Source organism: Cervus canadensis, chromosome 13, assembly GCF_019320065.1.
Source record: "Cervus canadensis isolate Bull #8, Minnesota chromosome 13, ASM1932006v1, whole genome shotgun sequence".
In the NCBI taxonomy this organism is placed as follows: Eukaryota; Metazoa; Chordata; class Mammalia; order Artiodactyla; family Cervidae; genus Cervus; species Cervus canadensis.
The window spans coordinates 72,966,049-72,992,283 of record NC_057398.1 but is presented as its reverse complement, the minus strand read 5'-3'; the positions used below and the strand labels follow the sequence as shown (position 1 = coordinate 72,992,283).

The 26,235-nt window shown below is 41.8% G+C and overlaps 1 protein-coding gene across 3 annotated transcripts; it reads left to right on the top strand.

The window, feature by feature from the left end:
- The first annotated feature begins 217 nt into the window (after positions 1-217).
- Positions 218-24,315, top strand: RHEX (regulator of hemoglobinization and erythroid cell expansion). 3 transcript variants are annotated; one of them, XM_043486033.1, is made up of 8 exons: positions 218-425; positions 2,677-2,767; positions 20,017-20,220; positions 20,441-20,541; positions 21,574-21,717; positions 22,991-23,055; positions 23,529-23,764; positions 24,030-24,315. In XM_043486033.1, the coding sequence occupies exons 3-7, from the start codon at positions 20,210-20,212 to the stop codon at positions 23,727-23,729; spliced, it is 522 nt and encodes a 173-aa protein (XP_043341968.1). In that variant the 5' UTR covers positions 218-425; positions 2,677-2,767; positions 20,017-20,209; the 3' UTR covers positions 23,730-23,764; positions 24,030-24,315. The 3 variants fall into 3 exon arrangements, with proteins under 3 accessions (XP_043341968.1, XP_043341967.1, XP_043341969.1); XM_043486032.1 differs by having other exon boundaries at positions 219-425; positions 23,529-24,315; XM_043486034.1 differs by having other exon boundaries at positions 220-425; positions 20,017-20,151; positions 23,529-24,315.
- The last annotated feature ends 1,920 nt before the right edge of the window (positions 24,316-26,235 follow it).

Below are 26,235 nucleotides of genomic sequence, written 5' to 3'. Positions count from 1 at the left end.
CCGAGTTCATACAAGCAAATGAGTGCCAGAGCTGGGCCTTGAACCCAGGCCTCCTGACTCCTTCTGCAGAGCCCTTCCCACTCCACCAGGCCACGCGTGTATTCGTGGTATTTAAATTTGTGTTCACACGGAGGGAAAGAGACTACTACTCTCCACAGACATAAACTGCGTAGAGCAGAAGGGCAGAGCCCTGCCAAGAGAGAGAGGAGGTGTTATCTGTTGCTTCACCCCGCTTTTCTCAACCGAGCTAGATCATTATCTTTGAGTAGCATGCCCCCGCCCCGTTGGAAATGATGAAACATTGGCGACTGACCTCCAGTGACTGACAAGCTTCCGGGTGGGGCTGGGGGGTGGTGAGGGAGATGTTTCCATCAGGACACCACTGAAACACAGACTGGGATCAGACCTTTCTCATAGTCCTGGGGGTAAGTATTGTCTGGGCAGTAGGATTTAAAATTAGTTTAAGGGGTGTGTGTCTGTTTGTGAATATAAATGTACTCAAATTCCATAGCGGATTCTTTGTTTACGTGGGGGGATGCCAGGGTGTGGAATTCAATTGCCATCCTCTTGGAGTGAGCTTAAGATTTGGCACTGTGCACGTCACAGATAGCAGTGTCCCTCTCTTTTTGACCGCACCCAGAGGCGTGTGGGATCTTAGTTCCCCAGCCAGGGATTGAACCTGTGCATTGGGAGCATGGAGTCTTAACCGCTGGATCGCCAGGAAGGTCCCTGGACATTAATTACTCTCTTCCTCTTGAGACCTGAGATCTGTTGGCAATAGCAGCAGCAGCCTTCAGGGCTCCAGCTGGAAGGTGACTTTGGAGGCAGACAGAACCAGATCCAAAGAACTTTGCAGAATGTTTATAAGCCTCAATTTCCTCATCTACAAAATGGGTATAAAACCAGCCATGATACAGTATTGCTATGAGGATCACAGACAATGGACATTTAGTGCCCAGCCCAGTGCTCCAGCAATAGTAGCTATAAATTAATTACTCTTTTCAAGTCATCTGTGAACCAGATCACGGAGAATATCCCACTATGTGAGTTTTTCCCTTAAGACTCATTCCGAGCTGCAAAGAACTGGGATGTTTTGAGGGAAACAAACCAGTCTGGCAGTTTAATAATGTTATGAATCAGAATGAGAAAATGTATGCTGTCAAAGAAAAAAGCCATGCAAACACCCAGACCAGGAAAAGCCATGCAAACATTCAGGCAAAGAAAAGCCAGCAACAATGACAGCAAAATATAATAGTTGACCCTTACATAGAGCTTCCTATGTCTTGGAACTGCTTTAAGAGCATCATGTAGATTAATTCATTCAATCTTCACAACAACTCTGAAAATATAGGTGCTATTCATAGTTTCTCTTTACGGTTGAGAAAACTGAGGCACAAAGGTGTTGAGTGATTTGACTGAAGTTGGCGACAGAAAGCTCTTCTAGAGAACTTCAGCACAGAAGAGTGTTTTTAGGGCAGGGCTCTCTCCATCGTCTCTGCAGCCCGGGGAGCTCTGGAGTGTAGGCTAGGCACTCAAGGAAGATGTGGTAATTGGGATCCTGCTCTTGTCCTTGCATGGGCCTTGTTGTGTGGGCTTCGACAACCCTACCCAGTACAACGCCTTGAGTAGGGTCAGCTGCATATTTGGCAGAGCCCAGGGCAAATATAACATCTGGGGTCCCTCTTTTAAAAATTATTAAGAATTTAAAAATGGCAACGGCAGAGCACTAGGCCCATCATGGGGCCCTTCTGAGCATGAGGTCCTACTGAACAGAATAGGAGGTATGCCCATGCCCCTGAGACCCAGCGGTGAGGCAGGAACAGTGCTGGAAGCTTCCATGGTCTCACTTATTCCTCTTGACAAATCCTGTGAGAGAGGCCTTTGGCTTTCTGATTAACGGAGGAGGGCAGTTAGGCTCAGGGACATTAAGTGCCCCACTCTCCACCAAGCTTAAACAGTATTTATTACATGGAAACAGATTGAATTGCAGTGCGTACAGAATGTTATTAAATCAAAGTGCTTTTCACCATACATTGCCTCTAAAATTTAGAGTCTAAATATTGTGTCAGGAATCGCGGAGCTAAGTATGGACTAGACCTTTGTTCCAGCCACTAAAGTGCTCACAAACTGAGCATAACCTGTAGAAGGTGTTTAGTTTCTCTAAAATCTAGTTAGTCAATTCTATAAAATTTTGTTGGCTGGCCCCTCCAATTTACCTGAAACTTTGCAGAACTAGCAAAATGACTTCTGAATACTGCTTAAGTTGCTTGCAATTGTCTTGTTGATTTGGTCTTGGCACTAAATTGCAATCATCTCAAGTAATTGTTTGTAAAAAGGCTTTCCATCAAATTACTAATCAGAAATTTAGGATGACTTGTTTTCTTCCTAAAAATTGGAAGTGCCTGCACCTATAAAGCTGTGTGACTGGAGATGTGACTTAGCTGGTTGAGACTCATAGTTGCTATTTCTTGGGAATTTGAGTCTTATCCTCTATGTCACTTTAGACTAATGGAATTCTAAAACAATAAAATGTCAGAACAAAATCTGTTTAACTCATCCCCTTCAGTTTCTAGACAGGGAAACCGAGGCTCAGACAGAGGAAGCAAGGTGTCCAAGGTAGCTGAGTCTGGAAAGTTGAGCCAGAATGTTGACCCAGGTTTTCATTTCACATTCCAGATGTGTCCCAGCTGCCTATGGTGAGGTCCCTACCATGGTGACCAGAGCGGAAGCAAATCTAGGGACGGTTTCTCTGATACGCAGGACAGAGGTAAGTAACTGTTGTCGCCTTCTCTGTGGTGTTTGTCAAGACCTGCTTCCTCCCTTTTCACAGCTGGGTGCTTTGACCTTCTCTGTTCCCTGGTGGCTGGACAGACGGACACTCATAGGACCAAGGATCTCCCAGGACCATATAGCTTTGTTCATTGGATTGCTTATACCTCCCACCTGAAAGTCATGAGTGAGGGCCCTGTGGAAATGGGTGCATTTATATAGGTAAGCCAGCTTATAGGGATTTAACCCTCTTTCTGGTCTAAGGATAACCCGCTGTTGTATACCTCTATATGCCAAGCACTCAGCTAAGTTTCTTAAACACCATGTGTAGTGTGGTGAAGGCTGTGGCCTCAAACAGCCTGGGTTTGAATTCTTTCCGCTCCACAGGGAATTAAAGCCTGATTCTGTCCTATGCAAAATGGGGACAGCCATAGTAGCTACTTCATAAGGTTCTTATTTTGAGGGTGAAACAAGATAATTTATTCAAAATGTTTTACATGATGCTGGCATATGGGAAGCACACAACTTGAATTAAAATGAAACAAATGACATCTTCACTTTCCCCATAAAATTCTGGGACCAGAAGACAGAAAGCAAGTCATAGCTAGGAAGGCCAGAGCTAGGATCCCCAGCCCAGTTCACCTGACCACTGAGTCCCTGTTTCTCACCGTTTTTCTGCCCTTACTTGTATGGTTGCTGGGCAGCATTCCCAGTTTCCCCCTTTCCCTCTTATTGCCATATGGTTGAGCTACAGTGAACTTTGTTGCAGACAAGCAATTCCATTAAAGCTGTCCTCTACAGCCAGAGCTGGCAGATAGCTTTAGCTGGAGTACTGTGCTCTCCATTTTCCACCCATCCATCCATCTCGGTGGCTCTTCTGTGAAGATGCTATTGCATGAGGATCTCTTATTCTTCTAAAACATTACACATTACGCACATCTTCTGACAATCCATCATGCTTCATTGTGGCATTTCTTGTGCTTTTTGATTTTTTTTTTTTACACCTTAATGTCTTGATTTTCCAAGTACAACCTGAGTTCTTGGAAGTTCAGATAGCATTCTCCCCTTTTTCATGGCCAAGGGTATTTCATCCAGGACCACACACAGACCACTCAATAAATGTTTGATTCATTGAAATTCAGACATTTAACTTACTATCTCAATGTTCTATTAACATGGTGAGATAGAATTTAGATGTAAATAAAACATTTATGTAGATAAATTTGGTCTCATGCTAATTTAAGCTACTCAGAATTTCTGGATTTGTTTTAATACTCTTAAAATACTTTTTTTTTCCTGATTGGAAAAAATCATCCACAACATTTCAGTACTTAACTTTTAATATTTAGGTATATTTTCTTCCATTTCCCCATCTTGAAGAAAGCACATTTAAATAGACTCCCCAATTTAATTTCCATAAATGTATATTTGTGAGAAATTTTATATTTAATATGCAAAATTATTGTCAATGAATTATTCTGGATTTGATGAACAAAATCACATGAATTGAGGGGTAGAGGTTATTGCTAAACTAATAGACATAATTTTTTTAATGGCCTAGAGTTTTCTTTCTTTAAAAATATTTATTCTTTTTATATTCACTTTTTTACAGAGTTGTAATCATATTGTATATTGTATACTACATATATACAATAAAGTATGAGCTAAATATAACTGTCTAGTAATTTTTCACTGAAGACTCTTTCCCTAGATTAATTTTTCCTGAACATAATTTTACAGGTCTACACTACTTTTTAAAAGTGGTTTGTCTGGAACCCACCTTGTTACAATTCCTTTTCAAATATGTTCCAACCTTTCTGGATTATTATCATTTTTTCCTAATAAATTTTTGAATAATTTTGAAATTTAAAAAATTCTCACTCTTATTTTGATTGGAGTTATATTGGACCAATAAATCAATTTTGAAGCAATTTTTTAGTCTTCTAACTTCCCAATCTGAAACATCAGATGTCTATTAGTTTAAGTCTTTTAGGTTTCTCGGTAAATTTTTAGAATTTTCTACAAAATAACTTTCTTATGATTAAAGTTATTCTTAGCTATATCTGTTGTGATGGTTGATAAGGCTCCTTGTCCCCCCTGCCCCCAATTCTATTTTCTATTACTAGAAAAATAGAAAGAATGGCTGGTAATTTTAGAATATTTGTCATGCCCTTAGGACTTCCTGAGCAGTCTCATTAATTTCACTAGTTTTTCAATTGATTCTTTGGGGATTTCTAGGTATAAAATCACCTCTATTGCAAATAAGGATAAACCTGACTTTTCCTTGCTCCATTTCTTTCATGCATAAGTTATTAGCTGAGGCTCCAGCACCAGCCTGCCTGGGCACAAAGCCTCATTAACTCTTCTCATTATCTGGGCCAACTTATTTAACTTCTCTGTGTCTGAGCTCTGTCCTCCATAAAATGGAAGTAATAATAATAGTACCTACCTCCTAGGTAGTTGTGAGAATCAGATGAGTAGACATATGTAAAAGTGTCAGCCACAGACAGCCTGCTCAATAAATATTCAATATTATTTTTATAGATTGGAGGAACTTCCAGGAAGTAGAATTTCCAGGATTAATTTTTAAAAATGGTTATAGCAGACATCTTCATTCTTAAATAACGGCTAAAATATTTTACCATTTGGTAAGATGTTGATTGCTGGTATAGAAGGGATATTCTTTATTAGAGTAAGAAGCAATCCTCGCATTTGAATTTTAAGAACTTAAAGAAGTGAGGGATAGTTAGGGAGTTGGGGATGGGCAAGTACACAGTGCTATATTTTCAATGGATGAAAAGCACAGAGTGTTATGTGGCAGCCTGAATGGGAGGCAGTTTGAGGGACAATAGATACATGTATACGTATGACTGAGTAGCTTTGCTGTCCACCTGAAACTCTCATAACATTGTTAATTGGCTATACTCCAATACAAGTTAAAGCGTTTAATTAAAAATAGTATTAATGAATGAGTATTCAATTTTATCAAATGTTTTTTGGCATTTTACTGAGATCATAGTTTAAAATTTTTTATTTATCCATGTATTTATAGTATATAAAAGGCAGTTCCTTAAATGATCGAGGCTTAGACTTTTGAGTCAAATGAGCTTGAATTAAAAAGACTCTTCCAGTGGGGGCACAAGGGCAAATTGCTCACTTCTTGGACAACCACAGTGTCCTCACCTAGAAAATGGTGATAATGTCTGTTCTTGTAGAGCAAGAAGATAAAAGCCACAGGGAAAACACTCAACCTTAGTTTTCATTATTGTAATAATTAATCTCCTGGATATCCCTGGAGTAACTTAAAATTTTTTAGCTTTTATTGGAATATAGTTTGTTTACAATGTTGTGTTAGTTTCAGGTGTACGGCAAAGAGAATCAGTTACACATGTTCATATGTGTGCATGCTAAGTCGCTTCAGTCCTGTCTGACTCTTTGTGACCCTATAGACTGTAGCCCACCAGGCTCCTCTGTCCGTGGGGTTCTCCAGGCAAGAACACTGGAGTGGGTTTCCATGCCCTTCTCCAGGGAATCGTCCTGACCCAGGGATCAAACCCACATCTCCTGCAGTTTCTGCACTGGCAGATGGTTTCTTTACCACTGTGCCCCATATACACACTACTATATATAAAATAGATAACTAATAAGGATCTACTGTATAGCACAGGGAACACTTCTCAATACTCTGTAATGACCTATATAGAAAAAGAATATATAAAAGAGTAGATATATGTATATGTGTGAGGCTTCCCCAGTTGCTCAGTGTTAGAGAAACTGCAGGAGATGTGGGTTCAGTCCCTGGGTCAGGAAGATCCTCTGGAGAAGGGCATGGCAACGCACTCCAGTATTCTTGCCTAGAGAATCCCATGGACGGAGGAACCTGGTGGGTTGCAGTCCATGGGGTCACAAAGAGTTGGACGTGACTGGGTGATGAGCACACAGCACAAAGTGTGTATATGTCTATCTCAGTCTTTCAGTTGTCTCTCCCTCCCCTCCCTCTCAGAACCGTAAGATTGTTTTCTATATCTGTGACTGTTTCTGTTTTGTAAATAAGTTCATTTGTACCATTTTTTTTTATTCCACGTGTAAGCAATATCTCTGTCTGACTTCCTTCGCTCAGTGTGATAATTTGTAGGTCCATCCATGTTGCTGCAGATGGCATTGTTTCTTTCTCCTTTACGGCTGAGTAATATTGCATTGTACATACGCACCACACTTTCTTTCTGCATTCCTCTGTGGATGGTCGGCGGACACTTAGGCTGCTTCCATGCTTGGCTATTGTAAATAGTGCTGCAGTGAACATTAGGCTGTATGTATGTTTTCAAATTATGGTCCTGTCTGGATGTATGCCAAGGAGTGGGATTGCTGGGTCGTGTGGTAGCTCTATTTTTAGTGTTTTAAGAAACTTCCATACTGTTCTCCATAGTGGTTGTACCAATTTACATTCCCACTAATAGTGTAGAAGGGTTTCCTTTTCTCCACACTTTCCCATCATGTATTGCTTGTAGATTTTTTTGATGATGGCCATTCTGACCTGTGTGAGGTGATAGCTCATTATAGTTTTGATCTGCATTTCTCTTAATGATGTTGAGCATCTCTTCATGAGCTTTTTGGCCATCTGGATGTCTTCTCTGGAGAAATGTCTATTTAGATCTTGTGCTCACTTTTTGTATTGAGTTGTTTTTTTTTTTTTTTTTCGGTATTGAGTTACATGAGTTGTTTGTGTATTTTTGGAGATATATCTGTTGTGGGTCACTTCATTTGCAAACATCTTCTCCCATTCCGAGGGTTGGTTTCTCATTTTATGATTTCCTTTGCTGTGCAAAAGCTAAGTTTGACTAGGTCGCACTTGTTTATTTTTGTTTTTATTTTCATATGCCTATGTTTTTCTCTAAAAGTTTTATGGTATCAGAACTTGCAATTAGGTTTTTAATTCATTTTGAGTTTATTTTTGTGTAGGTGTTAGGAAGTGTTCTGATTTCATTCTTTTACATGTAGCTGTCCAGTTTTCCCAGCACCACTTATTGAAGAGGCTGTCTTTTCTTCATCGTATATTCTTGTCTCCTCTGCCATAGATTAGTTGACCTTATGTGTGTGAGTTTATCTCTGGACTTCCTATCCTGTTCCATTGATCTTTATGTCTGTTTTTGTGACAGTACCATACTGACCTGATTACTGTGAAAGTCGCTCAGTCATGTCCAACTCTTTGTGACCCCATGGACTATACAGTCCATGGAATTCTCTAGGCCAGAGTATTGGAGCGGGTAGCCTTTCTCTTCTCTAGGGGATATTCCCAACCTAGGGATCAAACCCAGGTCTCCCACATTGCAGGCAGATTCTTTACCAGCTGAGCCATCAGGGAAGCTCAAGAATACTGAAGTGGGTAACCTATCCCTTCTCCAGCAGATCAGGGCCGACCCAGGAATCGAACTGGGGTCTCCTGCATTGCAGGCAGATTCTTTACCAACTGAACTATCAGGGAAGCCCCCTGATTATTGTAGATTTGTAGTAGAGTCTGAAGTTAGGGAGCCTGATTTCCCTGTAGTAACTTATTTTTTATAATTTAATTAATTTATTTTAATTGGAGGCTAACTACTTTACCATATTGTAGTGGTTTTTGCCATACATTGACATGACTCAGCCATGGGTGAACATGTGTCCCCCATCCTGAAACCCCCTCCTACCTCCCTCCCCATCCCATCCCTCTGGGTCACCCCAGTGCATTGGTTTTGAGTGCCCTGTTTCATGCATCGAACTTGGACTGGTGATATATTTCACATATGGTAATATACATGTTTCAATGCTATTCTCTCAAATCATCCCACCCTCAACTTCTCCCACAGAGTCCTAAAGTCTGTTCTTTATATCTATGTCTCTTTTGCTGTCTCACATATAGGGTCATCATTACCATCTTTCTAAATTCCATATGTACTGTATTGGTGTTTTTCTTTCTGGCTTACTTCACTCTGTGTAATAAGCTCCAGTTTCATCCACCTCATTAGAACTGATTCAAATGCATTCTATTTGATGGCTGAGTGATATTCCATTGTACGTGTACCACAGCTTTCTTGTCCATTCATCTGCCAGTGGACATCTAGGTTGCTTCCATGTCCTAGCTATTGTAAACAGTGCTGCAGTGAACATTGGGGTACACATGTCTCTTTCAATTCTGGTTTCCTCAGTGTGTATGCCCAGCAGTGGGATTGCTGGGTCGTATAGCAGATCTATTTCCAGTTTTTTAAGGAATCTCCACACTGTTCTCCACAGTGGCTGTGCTAGTTTGCATTCCCATCAACAGTGTAAGAGGGTTGCCTATTCTCCACACCCTCTCTAGCATTTATTGTTTGTAGACTTTTTGATAACAGCCATTTTGACCGGCATGAGATGGTACCTCATTGTGGTTTTGATTTGCATTTCTCTGATAATGAGTGATATTGAGCATCTTTTCATGTGTTTGTTAGCCATCTGTATGTCTTCTTTGGAGAAATGTCTGTTTAGTTCTTTGGCCCATTTTTTGATTGGGTCATTTATTTTTCTGGAATTGAGCTGCATGAGCTGCTTGTATATTTTTAAGATTAATTCTTTGTCAGTTGCTTTGTTTGCTATTATTTTCTCCTATTCTGAAGGCTGTCTTCTCACCTTGCATATAGTTTCCTTCATTGTTCAAAAGCAGGCATAGAAGGAACATACCTCAACATAATAAAAGCCATATATGACAAACCCACAGCAAACATCATCTTCAATGGTGAAAAATGGAAAGCTTTCCCCTAAAGTCAGTAACAAGACAAGGATGCCCACTCTCACCACTACTATTCAACATAGTTTTGGAAGTTTTAGTCACAGCAATCAGAGAAGAAAAAGAAATAAAAGGAATACAGATTGAAAAAGAAGTAAAACTCTCACTGTTTGCAGATAACATGATCTTCTACTTAGAGAACCCTAAAGACACCACTAGAAAATTATTAGAGCTAATCAATGAATACAGTAAAGTAACAGGATATGAAATTAATAATACACAGAAATCCCTTGCATTCCTATACACTAATGACGAGAAAACAGAAAGAGAAATTAAGGAATCAGTTCCATTCACCATTGCAATGAAAAGAATAAAATACTTAGGAATAAATCTACCTAAAGAAACAAAAGACCTATAAGCTATACCTAAGGAAACTATAAACTATAAACCATAGTTAGGTATAAACTACACCTAGAGAAACAAAAGATCTATAAACTATAGGACACTGAAAAGTTTTTTATAAAAAACTATAAAACACTGATGAAAGAAATCAAAGAGGACACAAATAGATGGAGAAATATACCGTGTTCATAGATTGAAAGAATCAATATATAGTGAAAATGAGTATCCTACCCAAAGCAATCTATAGATTCAATGCAATCCCTATCAAGCTACCAACGGTATTTTTCAAAGAATTAGAACAAATAATTTCACAATTTGTATGGAAATACAAAAAACCTTGAATAGTCAAAGCAATCTTGAGAAAGAAGAACAGAACTGGAGGAAACAACCTGCCTGACTTCAGACTATACTTCAAAGCTATAGTCATCAAGACAGTATGGTACTGGCACAAAGTCACAAACATAGATCAGTGGAACAAAATAGAAAGCCCAGAGATAAATTCACACACCTATGGACAGCTTATCTTTGACAAAGGAGGCAAGAATATACAAAGGAGAGAAGACAATCTCTTTAACAAATGGTGCTGGGAAAACTGGTCAACCACTTGTAAAAGAATGAAACTAGAACACTTTCTAACACCATACACAAAAGTAAACTCAAAATGGATTAAAGATTAAAATGTAAGACCAGAAACTATAAAACTCCTAGAGGAAAACATATACAAAACACTCTCTGACGTAAATCACAGCAGGATCCTCTATGACCCACCTCCCAGAGTAATGGAAACAAAAGCAAAAATAAACAAATGGGACCTAATTAAACTTAAAAGCTTTTGCACAATGAAGGAAACTGTAAGCAGGGTGGAGTAACTTTTGATATAGTCAGGTATTTACCTCTGTATTCATAAATGAGATGAGCCTGGAGAGCTTTCCATTTTTTTCTGTGCCCTGTGTTCCTTAAAATTTCAAAAATTCATTTGTAACACTATCTGGATGTAGATTTTGAGTAGATAGTTTTTATACTGCTTTTAATTTCAAATAATAGCTGTCATTTATTGGATGCTTATTACTATGTGACAAAAGCTAGAATAACTTATATACCTCATCTTATTTCATCTGCAGAAGTGGGTATTGTTTATGTTCATCTAATCAAACCCTGAGAATTAGTGATTATTGATTTTATCTTACAAGTAAGAAAACAGAGGCTTTGAGAAGTTAAATAATTAGACCCAACTCACGCAGAGGACGAGCTGGGATGTTAAGCCAGACTGTCTGACTCCAAGTTCTCTACCTTTAGCTGCTTGAGAGGTACAAAACTTGGATCCCAAACTTCTTTCTTATTATTTTGCTTTGTTGCTTTTAGTCTGTTTGAGTTTTCTGTGCCTTATGGAGTCCATTTCACTAATCTACATTTTTCTAGGAAATCAATAATTATATTGATATTTTACACACAAAAAAAATGTCAGTAATTTCACAATTTTTGGCCTCCTCTGTTTATGTGGTTATAGTTATTATTAGTTTGGCTTATTTATGTTTCATCCTTTTCTTGATTATTCAAAACTGCATATTCAGTTAGAGGACAAAAGTCTAGTAGAGTGAAGGAGACTGAATGATATAAAATAGAAATATGTATTTTTTTCTTTCAAAATATTCCATTTCCATCCAACTACACTTTCCTTTCCTCTACTGTCCTTCCATCTTTAAAGAACAGAATGTTAAGGGCCAGAAAGAGCCTTAGGAGTACTACAAGTGCTGGGCCTAGAAAGGATTTCTACCTGGCCCAGGTCACACAGGTAGCAAGTGACTGAGCCAGGAGGAGGAGCCTGGCTCTCATCTCCCTGTATTGTTCTCTTAGAGCTCAAATTCTTCATTTTAAAGACAATAAATTAATGAAAATTTCCAAAAAATCTTTTTATAAACACTTTATAAAAAAATCTTTAAAGCTACTTATTTCTTGCTATACAGTAGGTCTTCATTGCTTATCCACTTCAAACATTAAAGCTACTTAATTTTAAAAGATTGATCAAGTCATCTTAGCAATATTGATTATGCTTACTTTAATCCATATGATGTTTACATAAATCGTCTTCTGTTGTGTTCTTCCTGAATATATCTATCTAAAGAAAGCATGGCATCAGACAGGAAAAGGTGTGTTTTTATTATTTCATCTCTTTTGTTATGCTGTACCTTTTAGAAAGGCCAGGAGAGAGCTCCTTTAGCAGGAGAGGGGGAAATAAGACAATGGAATCCAGCCTTAACTCAGGGTTTCCACCAGGTTCGAAGAAAACAGAAGAAATGCTCTCAGCCCTCTGCTGACCCGTGGTTTGCAGGCAGTTGGCAGGACACTGCATTAAGGAGGGGCTGGGTATTCAAACCTGAAAGAGGGCAGGACAGTCACATTTTGATGATGGAACAAAGCGTACTGAACTTTCACACGGTCCAGGCATTTTTTTCACAACTTAATTACTTCAAATTGCTCATTTCCTGGTTGTTTGGGGTGCGTACACAAATGAGCAGATGTTTCTGCCGACTGTCTGATCAGCAATCTGCAATTAGCCCCCAAGGAACAACCTGCTCATTGTGGTTAGGGGCCATTAGCCACTTAAATAATGACATCTGTCATCATTTTCATACTTCATCCTGCCAAGATTTTATCTTCAAACTGTACTCAAAACCGAATGTCTAAGCTTCCAAAAATAGACAGACCAAATATTTATAGCGCCACTCTAGTCACCATCTTGGTGCAGGGTTTTAGGGTTGAATGATACCTAATAATTATTGAGTGCTTTCCACATGTCTGCCACTGTATTTAGGTCTTTATAAACATAACTCCCCAAGCCCTCACAAGAACTCTGTGAGGGATATATCATTAACCCCATTTAACAGGTACAGAAACTGAGACACTGAGAAGTTCAATAATTCACACCTAGAAGGGAACAGAACTTGGATCCATGTTGACTTTTATCTTATATATTGACGACACAGGTACAGTGTGTTGTTTAGCTAGTAAGATGCTCATAATATATTAAAATGAAAGGAAGAAGTGTAGGCAATATTGTTCTCAATAAAAAGACCAAATAAGATAATGCTTTTAACATAATGTAACGTTTATCTAACGCAGTGATTCTCAACTGGGGGCAAAAGTGACTGCCTTAGGGAGACATTTGGAAATGTGTGGGGTCATTTTGGCCTGTTACCTCTGTTACTGGTGGTCTCCCAGGCAGTGCACAAGCAGTTTTAGACAAGGAGTCATTTGGCTCTGAATGTCCAGAGTAGTAAGAAATACTGGTAAAGTAGAATACTAGTCATTTTCAATGATGCCATAAAACTGAAGGTGGCAAACTCAAATGCCTTCAGGGATCAGTCAGGATTGAAAAGTACATGACCTTCCTCAGGGCATCCACATACAAATCTTTAAAGTACATTATCAGATAAAATCATCTAGGTGTCAAATTGGGCCTGTGAGCACCCAGATTGGGGCTTTTTAATGGAGATTTTCCTGATCTGGAAACAAGTTTATGAAGTATTAAGCAAAGAGGAAAAGTAACTACTCAGTGTTGCTGCTGCTGCTGCTAAGTCGCTTCAGTTGTGTTGGACTCTGTGCGACCCCATAGACGGCAGCCCACCAGGCTCCCCCGTCCCTGGGATTCTCCAGGCAAGAACACTGGAGTAGGTTGCCATTTCCTTCTCCAAAGTGTGAAAGTGAAAAGTGAAAGTGAAGTCGCTCAGTCGTGTTTGCCATGGACTGTAGCCTACAAGACTCCTCCGTCCATGGGATTTTCCAGGCAAGACTACTGGAGTGGGGTGCCATTGCCTTCTCCGAACTACTCAGTATGATGCCTTGTTTCAAAAAGATAGTGTATACAAATATTTCCATACACATACAAAGTGCATATATTTGTGAAAACATAAATACAATTTTACGAATGAAATTTGGGTTCATTTTATGAAATGCTTTGCTTATTTGCACTCCTAATTTTTTATATTTCAAATACCTATTAGTTGTTTGATTTTTAATAAACAGAGAGGAGCCTTAAAAAACAAAAACTTAGAGCATGATTTCAGAATACAGCCCTGGTTGTATCCCTACCATTCCCTTCAACGGAAGAAGCAGAATAACTTCTGTGATTAAGGACAAATGAGGCATTTAATATGAGGTCAGCGTTCCTAAAGCGTAAGAGCACCCTTTAAAAAGAAACACTGTTGATTTCCTGGCATACTGGCTTTGCTTCTAGCCCTTTTCCATGATTTTCATGCTTTTTTTGTGATTCAATAAAGCTCTCCTGGTAACATCCAATCATCTTTTTTGCATCTGCCCCAGAAATCAGGATTAGTACCAAAATTTCCTTGAGAAGGAGAAGGAAATGGCAACCCACTCCAGTATTCTTGCCTGGAGAATTCCATGGACAGAGGAGCCTGGTGGGCTACAGTCCATGGGGTCACAAAGAGACACAACTGAGTGACTAACATACTTCCTTGAGAAATTTGCTTGAGAAATCGGTATCTGTTGAAATTTAAGTAGGGCTTCTCCAAAATAAGACTAGGTCAGGCATTTAAAATATATCTATTCCCTTTCTTCAATCAAGTCAACTAATTTTTCAATATCATTGTTTTTATGATAATCCCATACTCACTTCATCACTTTGGTGTTTTATTTCCAGCCTCCTGGCTCTGCAAATTTTACCCTGCGCATGTCACTTTTTCTTTTCTTTTTTTTTTTTTATGTGAATGTGTTATTTATTTATTTTTAAATTTTTTATTAGTTGCGCATGTCACTTTTGACTGAACTTTCTCCCTAGAGTTAGCTGATCACTGGGGAGTACTGGGTTGTCTATCCACGTGTCCTGGGACTTAGGGGAGGGGTTGTTGTTACTGTTCAGTTGCTAAGTCGTGTCCAACAGTTTGTGACCCCATGAACAGCAGCACGCCAGGCCTCCCTGTCCATCACTATCTCCCTGAGTTTGCTCAGACTCATGTCCATCAAGTCAGTGATGCCATTCAACCATCTCATCCTCTGTCAATCCCTTTTCCTCCTGCCTTCAATCTTTCCCAGAATCAGGGTCTTTTCCAGTGAGTTAGTTCTTCACATTAGGTGGCCAAAGTATTGGAGCTTCAGCTTTAGCATCAGTCCTTCCAATGAATATTCAGAACTGATTTCCTTTAGGATTGACTGATTGGATCTCCTTGCAGTTCAAGGGACTCTCAAGAGTATTCTCCAGCACCACAGTTCAAAAACATCAATTTTTTGGTGCTCAGCTTTCTCTATGGTCTGACTCTCACATTCATACATGACTACTGTAAAAAACATAGCTTTGACTGTACAGACCTTTGTCAGCAAAGTGATGTCTCTGCCTTTTAATACACTGTCTAGGTTTGTCAAGCTATTCTTCCAAGGAGCAAGCGTCTTTGAATTTTGTGGCTGCAGTCACCATCTGCATTGATTTTGGAGCTCAAGAAAATTGAAATCTGACACTGTTTCCATATTTTCCCCATCTATTTGCCATGAAGTGATAGGACCAGATGCCATCTTCTTTGTTTTTCGAATGTTGAGTTTTAAGCCAGCTTTTTCATGCTCCTCTTTCACCTTCATCAACAGGTTCCTTAGTTCCTCTTCACTTTCTGCCATTATCTGCATATCTGAGGTTGTTGATATTTCTCCCGGCAATCTTGATTCCAGTTTGTGATTCATCTAGCCAAGCATTTCACATGATGTTAAATAAGTTGAATAAGCAGAGTGACAATATACAGCCTTGTTGTACTCCTTTCCCAATTTTGAACTAGTCCATTAATCCACGTCTAGTTCTACCTGTTGCTTCTTGTCCTTAGGTTTCTCAGGAAGCAGGTAATGTGGTCTGGTATTTCCATCTCATTAAGAATATTCTATAGTTTATTGTGATCCGCACAGTCAAAGGCTTTAGAATAACCAATGAATCAGAAGTAGATGATTTTTTTTGGAATTCCCTTGCTTTTTCTATGATCCAGCACATGCTGGCAATTTGATCTCTGGCTCCTCTACCTTTCCTAAATCCAACTTGTACTTTTGGAAGTTCTCGGTTTACATATTGCTGAAGTCTAGCTTGAAGGATTTTGAGCATAATCTTGCTGGGATGTGCACTCATCAATTGTACAACTGTACAGTTCAATTTGAAAATGAATGCAATTTGAGCATTCTTTGGCATTGCCTTTCTTTGGGATTGGAGTGAAAACTGACCTTTCCAGTCCTATGGCCACTGCTGAGTTTTCCAAATTTGCTGGCATAATAAGTGCAGCGCTTTCACAGCATCATCTTTTAGGATTTGAAATAGCTCAGCTGGAATTCCATAATCTCCACTACTTTTGTTCATAGTAATGCTTCCTAAGGCCCACTTGATTTCACACTCTAGGATATCTGGCTCTAGGTAAGTGACAACACAATCATGGTTATCTGGGTCATTAAACTGTGGAAACTTCTTCAAGAGATGGAAATACCAGACCACCTAACCTGCCTCCTGAGAAATCTATTTGCAGGTCAAGAAGCAACAGTTAGAACTGGACATGAAACAACAGACTAGTTCCAAATTGGGAAAGGAGTATGTCAAGGCTGTATATTGTCACCATGCTTATTTAACTTATATGCAGAGTACATCATGAGAAATGCTGGACTGGATGAAGCACAAGCTGAAATCAATTGCCGGGAGAAATATCAATAACCTCAGATATGCAGATGATAACCACCCTTATGGCAGAAAGTGAAGAAGAACTAAAGAGCCTCTTGATGAAAGTGAAAGAGGAGTGAAAATGTTGGCTTAAAACTCAACATTCAGAAAACTAAAATCATGGCATCTGGTCCCATCACTTCATGACAAATAGATGGGGAAAGAATGGTAACAGTGAGAGACTTTATTTTGGGGGGCTCCAAAATCACTGCAGATGGTAACTGCAGCCATGAAATTAAAAGACGCTTGCTCCTTGGAAGAAAAGCTATGACCAACCTAGACAGCATGTTAAAAAGCAAAGACACTACTTTGCCAACAAAGGTCCATCTAATCCAAGCTATGGTTTTTCCAGTAGCTATGTATGGATGTGAGAGATAGACTATAAAGAAAGTTGAGCACCGAAGAATTGATGCGTTTGAACTGTGGCGTTGGAGAAGACTCTTGAGAGTCCCTTGGACTGCAAGGAGACCAAACCAGTCCATCCTAAAGGAAATCAGTCCTGAATATTCATTGGAAGGACTCATGCTGAAGCTCCAATACTTTGGCCACCTGATGTGAAGAACTGACTCATTGGAAAAGACCCTGATGCTGGGAAAAATTGAAGGTGGGAGGAGAAGGGGACGGCAGTGGATAAGATGGTTGGATGGCATCACCGACTCAATGGACATGAGTTTGAGTAAACTCCGGGAGTTGGTGATGGACAGGGAGGCCTGGTGTGCCGTAGTCCATGGGGTTGCAAAGAGTTGGACACGACTGAGTGACTGAAATGAACTGAAGAGCTTTTTAGTACAGTTCTTCTGTGTATTCTTGCCACCTTTTAAAAATCTCTTCTGCTTCTGTTAGGTCCTTGCTGTTTTTGTCCTTTATTGTGCCTATCTTTGCATGAAGTGTTCCCTTTGTATCTCTAATTTTTTGAAGAGCTCTCTAGTCTTGTCCATTCTATTGTTTTTCTCTATTTCTTTACATTGCTCACTTAAGAAGGCTTTCTTTATCTCTCCTTGCTATGCTCTGGAAATCTGCACTCAGTTGGGTAAATCTTTCCCTTTCTCTTTTGCCTCTCTTCTTTTCTCAGCTACTTGTAAGGCCTCCTTGGACAATCACTTTGCTTTCTTGCATTTCTTTTTCTTCAGGATGATTTTGGTCATCACCTCCTGTACAATGTTACAAACCGCTGTCCATAGTTCTTCAGGCACTCTGTCTACCAGATCTAATCCCTTGAATCTATTTGTCATCTCCACTGTATAATCATAAGGGATTTGATTTAGGTTATCCCTAGATGGCTTAGTGGTTTTCCCTACTTTCTTCAGTTTGAGCCTGAATTTTGCAATAAGGAGCTAATGATCTGAGCCACAGTCAACTCCTGGTCTTGTTTTTGCTAACTGTCTAGAGCTTTTCCATCCTTGGCTGCAAAGAACATAATCAATATGATTTTGATACTGACCATCTGGTGATGTCCATGTGTAAAGGGGGAGGTAGGTAGTTTCCTGGGGTCCCCTCTCACTTGGCTTGTCATCTGGATCAGTTTCCACCTCCTGCTCCCAGTGACCCCTTCATGCCATGACAAAAGTGAGTTAATGCAACACTCCTGCAGAAGGAACCACAGGAGACTCCTTTTCCAGAGGTGACCTGCTGGTGCTCCTCGGCACTAGGGTGGTAGGTATTCCAATGAAGTGGGGTGGGGGGATCTCCCCCACTTAGAATGTTCCCACTTTCCATCTTCCTGACACATCTCGCATACTGAATCTATACATAATGAAGAACTCATGTCTGGATGCTGAATCCATCTTTATAAATCAAATTCAACAGCAAGAAGTGATGATGTTAGGTATACTTTGCTCATTTAACTTGAAAAGTAAAGAGTGGATAGAGTTAGGTTCCTTTGGAAAAAGTGTCTAAAATTTATTATGTATCAGAACTTATTATGTCAGAAAGAGGTGACTTAAGCTAAGTATGATGCTTAAATTGGGCGTGTGTTGCTCCTGTTTTTCTCCTTTCTTTCTTTCTGGCGGCGCTGGGTCTCTGCTGCTGCGTGTGGGCTTTCTCTGGCTGCAGCGAGCAGGGGCTCCTCTCTGGTTACGGTGTGCGGGCTCCTCACTGCGGGGGCTTCTCTTGCTGGAGCGGGGCTCCAGGTGCGCCGGCTTCCCTGGTCGCGGTGTGTGGGCTCAGTCGTGGCGACACACGGGCCCTGGCGCTCTGGGGCCCAGTAGTTGAGGCACGCGGGCTTAGTCACCCTGCAGCACGTGGGATCTTCTGCGTCTCCTGCACTGGTAGGCGACTTCTTTAACTACTGGACCACCAGGGAAGTCTGCTCCCAACTTTCGACCTCACACAAAAAAAGTTGTTCCCGAAGACTGGCTTGTTGGTTGGTAAAGGATGTAGAAGAAAAAGTAGTTTTTTCTCTCTGGCAGCTTCCAGCTGGCCAACACCCAGCCCTGGAGAGGCGGTGGTGGCAAACCTCTCAGGCTCCCTCCTCAGTTATTGCCTCCTCTCTCTCCAAACTTAGTCCAAGTTGGATCTTGGATAGGCCCACCCAGTGTAGAACTACAGATAGAAGTAAAAAAGGCAGGACTTTCCACACTACTCTTTAACACTTGGAAACCCTGATTGAGAAAATAAGCTTTATCGGCATTAAAAGGCTTTTCAACATTTATCGTCTGCAGCAGGACAATGGGCCATCATGTGGCCCATCTTGTGCTAAGTAAAGATCATTTTGAAAGCTTTGAAACCATCTTGGCTTTGTTTTATAATACACTCCATATTCAGCGCTGTGGTCTTTATTTTTGACACTAAAAAAAATTTTTTTTTAATTGAAGTATAGTTGATTTACAAAATTGTGTTAGTTTCTGGAGTACAGCAAAATGATTCAGAATATATATATGTATATATATATATACATATACTTTTTCATCATGGTTTATTACAGGTTATTAAATATAGTTCCCTGTACTATACAGTAGGACCTTGGCTGTTTTTTTTTAATCTGTTTTATATATAGTAGTTTGTATCTGCTAATCCCAAACTCCTAATTTATTTCTTTTCAGCAGTGTGGGTGCACGTGTGTGTGTGTGTGTGTGTGTGTGTGTGTGTGTGTGTGTGTGAGACACTGGTGTGCGTCACAGATTCTCTCCCAGTGTATTCGCTCCTGCGGGACTGCTCTGTGCTTCCAGCAGCAGCAAGGCTCTGGAGAAGAGACAGAATGTTGGGGAGTGTGGGCTTGGATGTAGAGCTCAAACCAGGTTTGACTGGAGGGCCTCAGACATGTCCCTCAGCCCTCTGGGCCTCACGTGGCTCCTTATAAGAGGAGGGCAGTGACATCGAGGTCCGAGGATTGTGTGGATCAGCTCGGAGGGCCGGGCTGCGGGGGGCTCAGCCCTGGGGCTGGCAGGTGCTGATCCTGTTACTGCCTGTTTTGTAGATTCAGAGACTGGAATCTGGGGAGAGGAAAGGAGACGACCCCCCACCAGCAGAGACTTCCCAAGAGCTCTGACGCACTGCCTCGCCTCTGCAGGTCTCCAGGGCCGTCCTGCCGGGGGTGCTGCGTGGAAACAAGGTGCCAGAGAGAGCCCGCGCCCCACTCGCCACCCGCGGTGGCCCTCCAGGAGCTTGTCATGCTAGCTCAGTGAGTGGTCTGGGGAGAGCCGGCTCGGTTCCCGTGAAGGGAACATCACTTCCTGCACACAGCACCCTCCCCGGGTCCTGACGCCTTCCCTTTCAACAGGGAAGGGACTCAAGCCACAGCAGCAGTACCTGCAGGCTGCCCCTGGCTTGGGGCAGGGATGGGTTTGCAGCTGTCTCAGCACCTCCAGAACCTCTCACCTGATTTCCTCACTTCCCAACAGGGTCATGGAGGTCTGGCATGGAATCGTGATCGCAGTAGTGTCGCTGATCCTGCAGGCCTGTCTCCTCGCAGTCATCAACTACCTGCTCAGCAGGCACATGGGTAACTGGCTCAGCGTTCTCTTCCTTCCTGGTCCCCCTCAGGGACCATTCCCAAGCCCACAGCAAGATGAGCCCCCAAATATCCCTTGAAATCCTACTTGAGGAATCGCTAGCCAGGTGTCCCCTAACTCCACCAACCTCTTAAGTGGGTTATCTCACTCTGACCCAGCCCATCTGTGCTTGGGAATGATGGCTGAGAGTCCTTTTGCTATCCAGACCTCCTGCCTAGAGACAAGCTTCTGCGATGCTCTTGAGGCTGGGCTCGCTTAACCCGAGCGTAGTAAATTTCCTTCATCACCGCCAAGAGACGTGTAGAAATGGCCTTGAATTACAACAGAAAGGAGTGTGGTTAGACTAAGATATGAGCTTAAATTTCTGAGCTGATTTGGAGTGAAAGACAGGACGCTGTGTCTGAGGAAGACATTATAATTAGGGTAAGTAAAATAACACCGCTTGGGCTGTGCTAAGACAAGGGATTGAGCAGGATGATGGAAGTCTAAGCTTCTCTCGTCATTCATTCATTTACCCAGTACAACAGGAATCAAAATAAAAATCCGTGCCATTATGACCTTGCATTCCGTGGGTAATACAGACAACAAACAAACAAGTAAAATGTGTGTCAAGTCAGAGTAAGTGTAGAGAGAAATCAAGCAAGGCAGGGAGATATGAACGGGATGGGGGTCAGCATCCCTGAGATGCTGACATTTGAGTCTAACCCTGAGGGAAGTGAGGAAGTGAGCCACACCTACAAAGTCCATAAACTAGGGGATTTGCTCATCCTGGCGGAAGCAGAGGGGCCCAGCAGGATAGAGCTGAGGTGCGGCAGGAAGGGGGAGGGGCGGGAGGCCTTTGGCTTGGACTCCAGCTTTTACTCCATGTGAGGCCGGGGCGCTGCAGGATTCTGAGCAGCGGAGGGCTGAGCTTTGGAGAGATCTGTCTGACGAGTGTTCCCTCGGGAGAGCTGTGCTCACAGATGCAGGATGTTCCTGGCCAGGAGAGCATCCACTTTTGACTCTTGCCCTGTCCCCGGCAGCCAAGGAAAATGAGCGCTTATTGAAAGGGGCCAGGTCCCAGGCCCCCAGCGTTAGTCCAGCTCACTGCTGCCCGCCTGCTGCCAAGGAGAGGAAGGAGACTCGGGCGGAGAGGAACGTCCTGGTGCCCGAGCCCCGCTACCAGCGTGAGTACCGCTGCCAGGGGAACGTGCCATAGCGCTGCTGCTGTTCTGTCTGGACTACCCGGGGAGCCTCCTCGCAGCAGCCCATCTTCCTGCCCCAACTGCGAGCTGGAGGATTCCTCACACACTCCCCAGTGCAGGCCAAGCCAGGCCGCTGCTTTCAGAAGGCCACCCATCCTACCCGGCGGGGCAGACGGTAGTGGGTTTGTGAAGGCCTTAGCTCTTTCCTGGCTGCCTCGCAGGCTTGGGCGCTGTCTCTGCTCCTGTCTCTGTGACACGATGGTATCTTTTCTTCTGCCCGCCATTAGCTAGAGCCCAGATTTCAACCGCCTCTGTCTGCTCCCAGCCATGGGATCTGGGCATTTTAATAAACCTGAGTCTTGGTGACGGTTCACATCTATATCCCCCCCAGCAAGGGGACCAACAGGAACACCACACTCTTGCTGTTTTCTCTCTCTCCCCACTTGAGAGACCTGCCAGGCCACTCTTCACACAGTGCAAACTGCTGCTTCCGCAGCAAGACATTCACTCACCAGAGATTGCCCTTTTCACTGCTTATCTTTTGGTTGATTTAAGTTTGCCCCATCCTTCTGAATTTTATCTTTTCCGTTAGAGAAATCTGGTTGTTAGGCTTCCTCAGCACCAAGATAAGGCTTCAATGCATGAGAGACCCAGAAGATGCCACTTGCATGATCTCAGGGTTTCAGAGGAAGTGGAGAGGCGCTGGTCTCACCATGACCCTTGATCCCAAAGCTTCCCTGAAGCCTGGCTGCAATCAGAGACTCGGTGGTTGGCAGGGACATCAGAGATCCTCGTCCAACCCTCTCTGTCACAAGGGACAAGACCAGGGCACAAAGAGAAATGTAATCTGCCTGGAGTTAGTGACAGGCTTAGATTAGAAGCTGTGCCTGTGATTTCTGGGGCCAGATCTGTTTGCCTTGGGCCACAGCGGCTCAGCACACCCCATTTACTCCCCTTCCAGCAGACAGTCTTTCTCAAGCACAGGGCAGCCTTGCAGGCTTGGTGTTTACTTTTAGATGGAGCTGGAAATACAACAGGGCCTGGACTCTTGGATATGTTCCTGGCTGTTTCCAGAGGTTTCCACTTTCTCTGTTCTGTTCCTCTCTTCTCTCTGGGGGACACTGGTCTCTGTTCCCCACTCCACTTGAGATGCTCGCTCTGCTTCTGTCTTTGTCTCATGCTTCCTTCCATTGCCTCTATACTCTCTAAACACCCTCTGGCTGCCTTTAGAAGAACAATTTCTGTTTTTCCCTAGATGACAGTGACACGTCTTCAGATAGCTCGGACAGCTCAGACAGCTCACCTCCCACCACCTGCCAGGTAAGGGACACCCCTAGTGACCCCAGCAGTCTGGGGTCACCTGGGCTGCAGAGACGGGGGCAAGGAAGGAGGGCCACCAAGTCATTATAGCAGCCTTCGGTGAGGGTGGTCAGGTTTTCACTCACAGGCCTGTACCAACAGCACAGAGCGTCCAGACAAAGCAGGTCTGAGTGGGCTCTAAAAATGAAGGTGCTCACAGGAAATCCCCTTCTCCCCACGTCCCAGTTACTGGCCAAAGTCCACTCTGAGTCCCAACCTCACTTGGAGAGTCTCCACATTTTTCTTCCTTAAGCCATTCGTTCCCACAGGTACAAGGAGCAATCTCTCTCATTGCCTTGGCCCTGCTCTCAGATACGGCTACCTGGGACCCAGGTTCTTTCCCATCTGGCCCAGGGCAAGCCTCTTTGAGTTGAATACCTTGTCCAAACATGGTAGGAATTTTGACCCAAATTTCTTTGCCTTTCCCCCCTAAGGTCAACAAGGATGTGAACTACACACAAGTAGTCTTTGCAGCCCCTGGAGATCGAAGAAATGACTCTGTCCTGGACTATGAGAACATAAAGGAAGCCACAGATTATGTCAATGTTAAGCCAAAGAGCCACAAGCCCAATTTCTGGACTTTTGTGAACCCTGCTGTCTCTGAACCAGTGGAATACTCTCAAGTGGTCATGTGAATCCTGGGCTTTTTAATGGGGTGCAGTTCCTTATGAATTCTTGCACTTACTTTATAGGGAAATTACTGGGTTTTTTTTTTTTTTTTTTTTAAGACGAAGCATAGGAGGAAAAAACAAGCCTGTATCTCAGCAAGAAAGATTCAGATCAGGAAGAACTTGCAGGTTTCATGAAAACATCGGAGCGTATCAGTAGAGAAAGTGATTAAATCTTTCTCCAGAAAAAATTTTTTAAAGATTTTAATCAGCTGTAGTAGAGTTCTGTTTGACAGTCTAATGATTAAATGCCTCTCTGATGTCTTCAATTATTGGGAATAAACAACTTCCTTAAAAATTTTAAATAAATAGCAACCACCAGTTCCTCTTTTCCTCTGGCCTAACCTTGCATGCCGTTCCTTTTTGAGTGTTGTATCTTGCTGAGTAAGCCTGCTCTGCCCTCAGAACTTTAAATAGTGCACTTGGAAAGCTCACCACTATTTCACCTTTGAATCTGCTAGTTCTTAGGAATTAAAGATGACAGAGCCATCTTTATGTTATTAAAAAAAAACTTTCCAAATTCAATCCAATAAAATTCAATATCTATTCTTGGTTTGTGGTTGCTATTGTTTTTACTTTTGTACTACCAATTTTGGTAGCAAAAGAACACTTTCTTAACCTAATTAAGAATAGCTTATCTGAAACCAGCTGATGACATGATGTTTAACTGTAAGGCCCTAGACTCAATCTCACTACATCTTAAAGTAGGAATGTCCAAAAGCCTACCATTTCCTTTACTCTCCAACAGCCTTTACTCTCCAACAGAGCTCTAGAAATTCTAATCAGTGCAGTAAAACAGTTAACACAAATGACGGCTGTAACTATGGGAGAGGAGGAGAAGTTTGTCCTGTGCTAGCCCTAGAAAACCTCAAAAAAATTAAGTGTTTTTAAATTAATAACATGCTGTAAGCAGTGACTAGATAAATATACAACTTACTTTTCCCAACAGCTAATTAAGACACAAAATGGAAAAAAAAAAAAAAAATGCTCACAATAGCTAAGCAAACATCTCAAAAAATAGAAACTTTAGAAACATTCCTGGCCAAATTCAAACGCCATAGAAACTATTCATCAACTGTGTTCCATCTGCTGACTCTGAACGACCTTTCTAGCCCTGGTACTGAGAAAGGGGGTAGGGCGTTGTGGGGGTGGGGGCAGCTTTCATCTTCCCAGTTTCCTCTTCCCCAAGATGATCTGAAGTCATTGTTCCTGTTTGAGTTTTGGAAATTTTTGCCAGTCACATGTCCCTATACATTTAACTATCATTGCTGCTCCTCTCCCACTACAGCTTGAAGGTTTGTGTTCCCCTCAAATTCATATGCTGAAATCCTAACCCAAGATAATGGTACTGAGAGATGGAGCCTTTGGGAGGTTATTAGATCATAAGGAAGGCACCCTCCTGAATGAGATTAGTGCTCTTAGAAATCCAGGGCTCCCTAGTGCCCTCCATCATGTGAGGATACAATGAGAAGTCTGCAGCCCAGAAAAAGACACTCACCAACTATTCTGACACCTTTCAAAACTCTGAATAATAAATATCTGCTGTTTATAAGCAACCACTCAACGATATTTTTTGATGGCATCCTGGAGGGACGATCACATCTCCTTAGAAAGCTTTTCTTTCTTTTTTCCAGTTTTGTTGAGATATAATTGACATGCAGCACTGTGTAAGTTTAAGGTGTACAGCACAATGATTTGACTTACATACATCATGAAATGATTATCACAGTAGGTTCAGTGAGCATCCATTATCTTGTATAGATACAAAATTAATTAAAGAAATAGAAATTTTTTTTCCTTGTGATGACAACTCTTAGGATTTACTCTCAACAGCTTTCACATAGAACATTCATCAATGTTAATAACATTTATCATGTTGTCATTACACCCCTAATACTTATTATTATAGTGTACCTTTTGACTGCTTTTAAATAATTCCCCTTCCACAACCCTCCACCTTTGATAACCAAAAATTTGATCTCTGTTTTCCTATGAATTTGTTTCTGAAGTATAACTGACCTACAGCACTATGCTAGTTCCTGTCACACAATATAGTGATTTGATACTTCTTTTTTTTTCTCATTTTTCCCTCATGTTTTAGAAAATTTATTATTTTTTTGTGATTGAAGAATAATTGCTTTACAATGTTGTATTGCTTTCTGCCATACAACAATGTGAATCAGTCATCAGTTCAGTCGCTCAGTCATGTCCAAATATTTGCTACCCCATGGATTGCAGCACGCCACGCCTCCCTGTCCATCACCAACTCCTGGAGCTTACTCAAACTCATGTCCATTCAGTCGGTGATATCATCCAACCATCTCATCCTCTGTCATCCCCTACTCCTCCCGCCTTCAATCTTTCCCAGCATCAGGGTCTTTTCCAATGAGTCAGTTCTTCACATCAGGTGGCCAAAGTATTGGAGTTTCAGCTTCAGCATGAGTCCTTCCAAAGAATATTCAGGACTGATTTC

Bases quoted from the DNA above. Each gene is read 5' to 3' on its own strand.
- RHEX (XM_043486033.1), top strand. The intron at 20,542-21,573 runs GTAACTGGCTCA...TGTCCCCGGCAG, and splicing joins CCTGCTCAGCAGGCACATGG to CCAAGGAAAATGAGCGCTTA. The intron at 21,718-22,990 runs GTGAGTACCGCT...GTTTTTCCCTAG, and splicing joins GCCCGAGCCCCGCTACCAGC to ATGACAGTGACACGTCTTCA.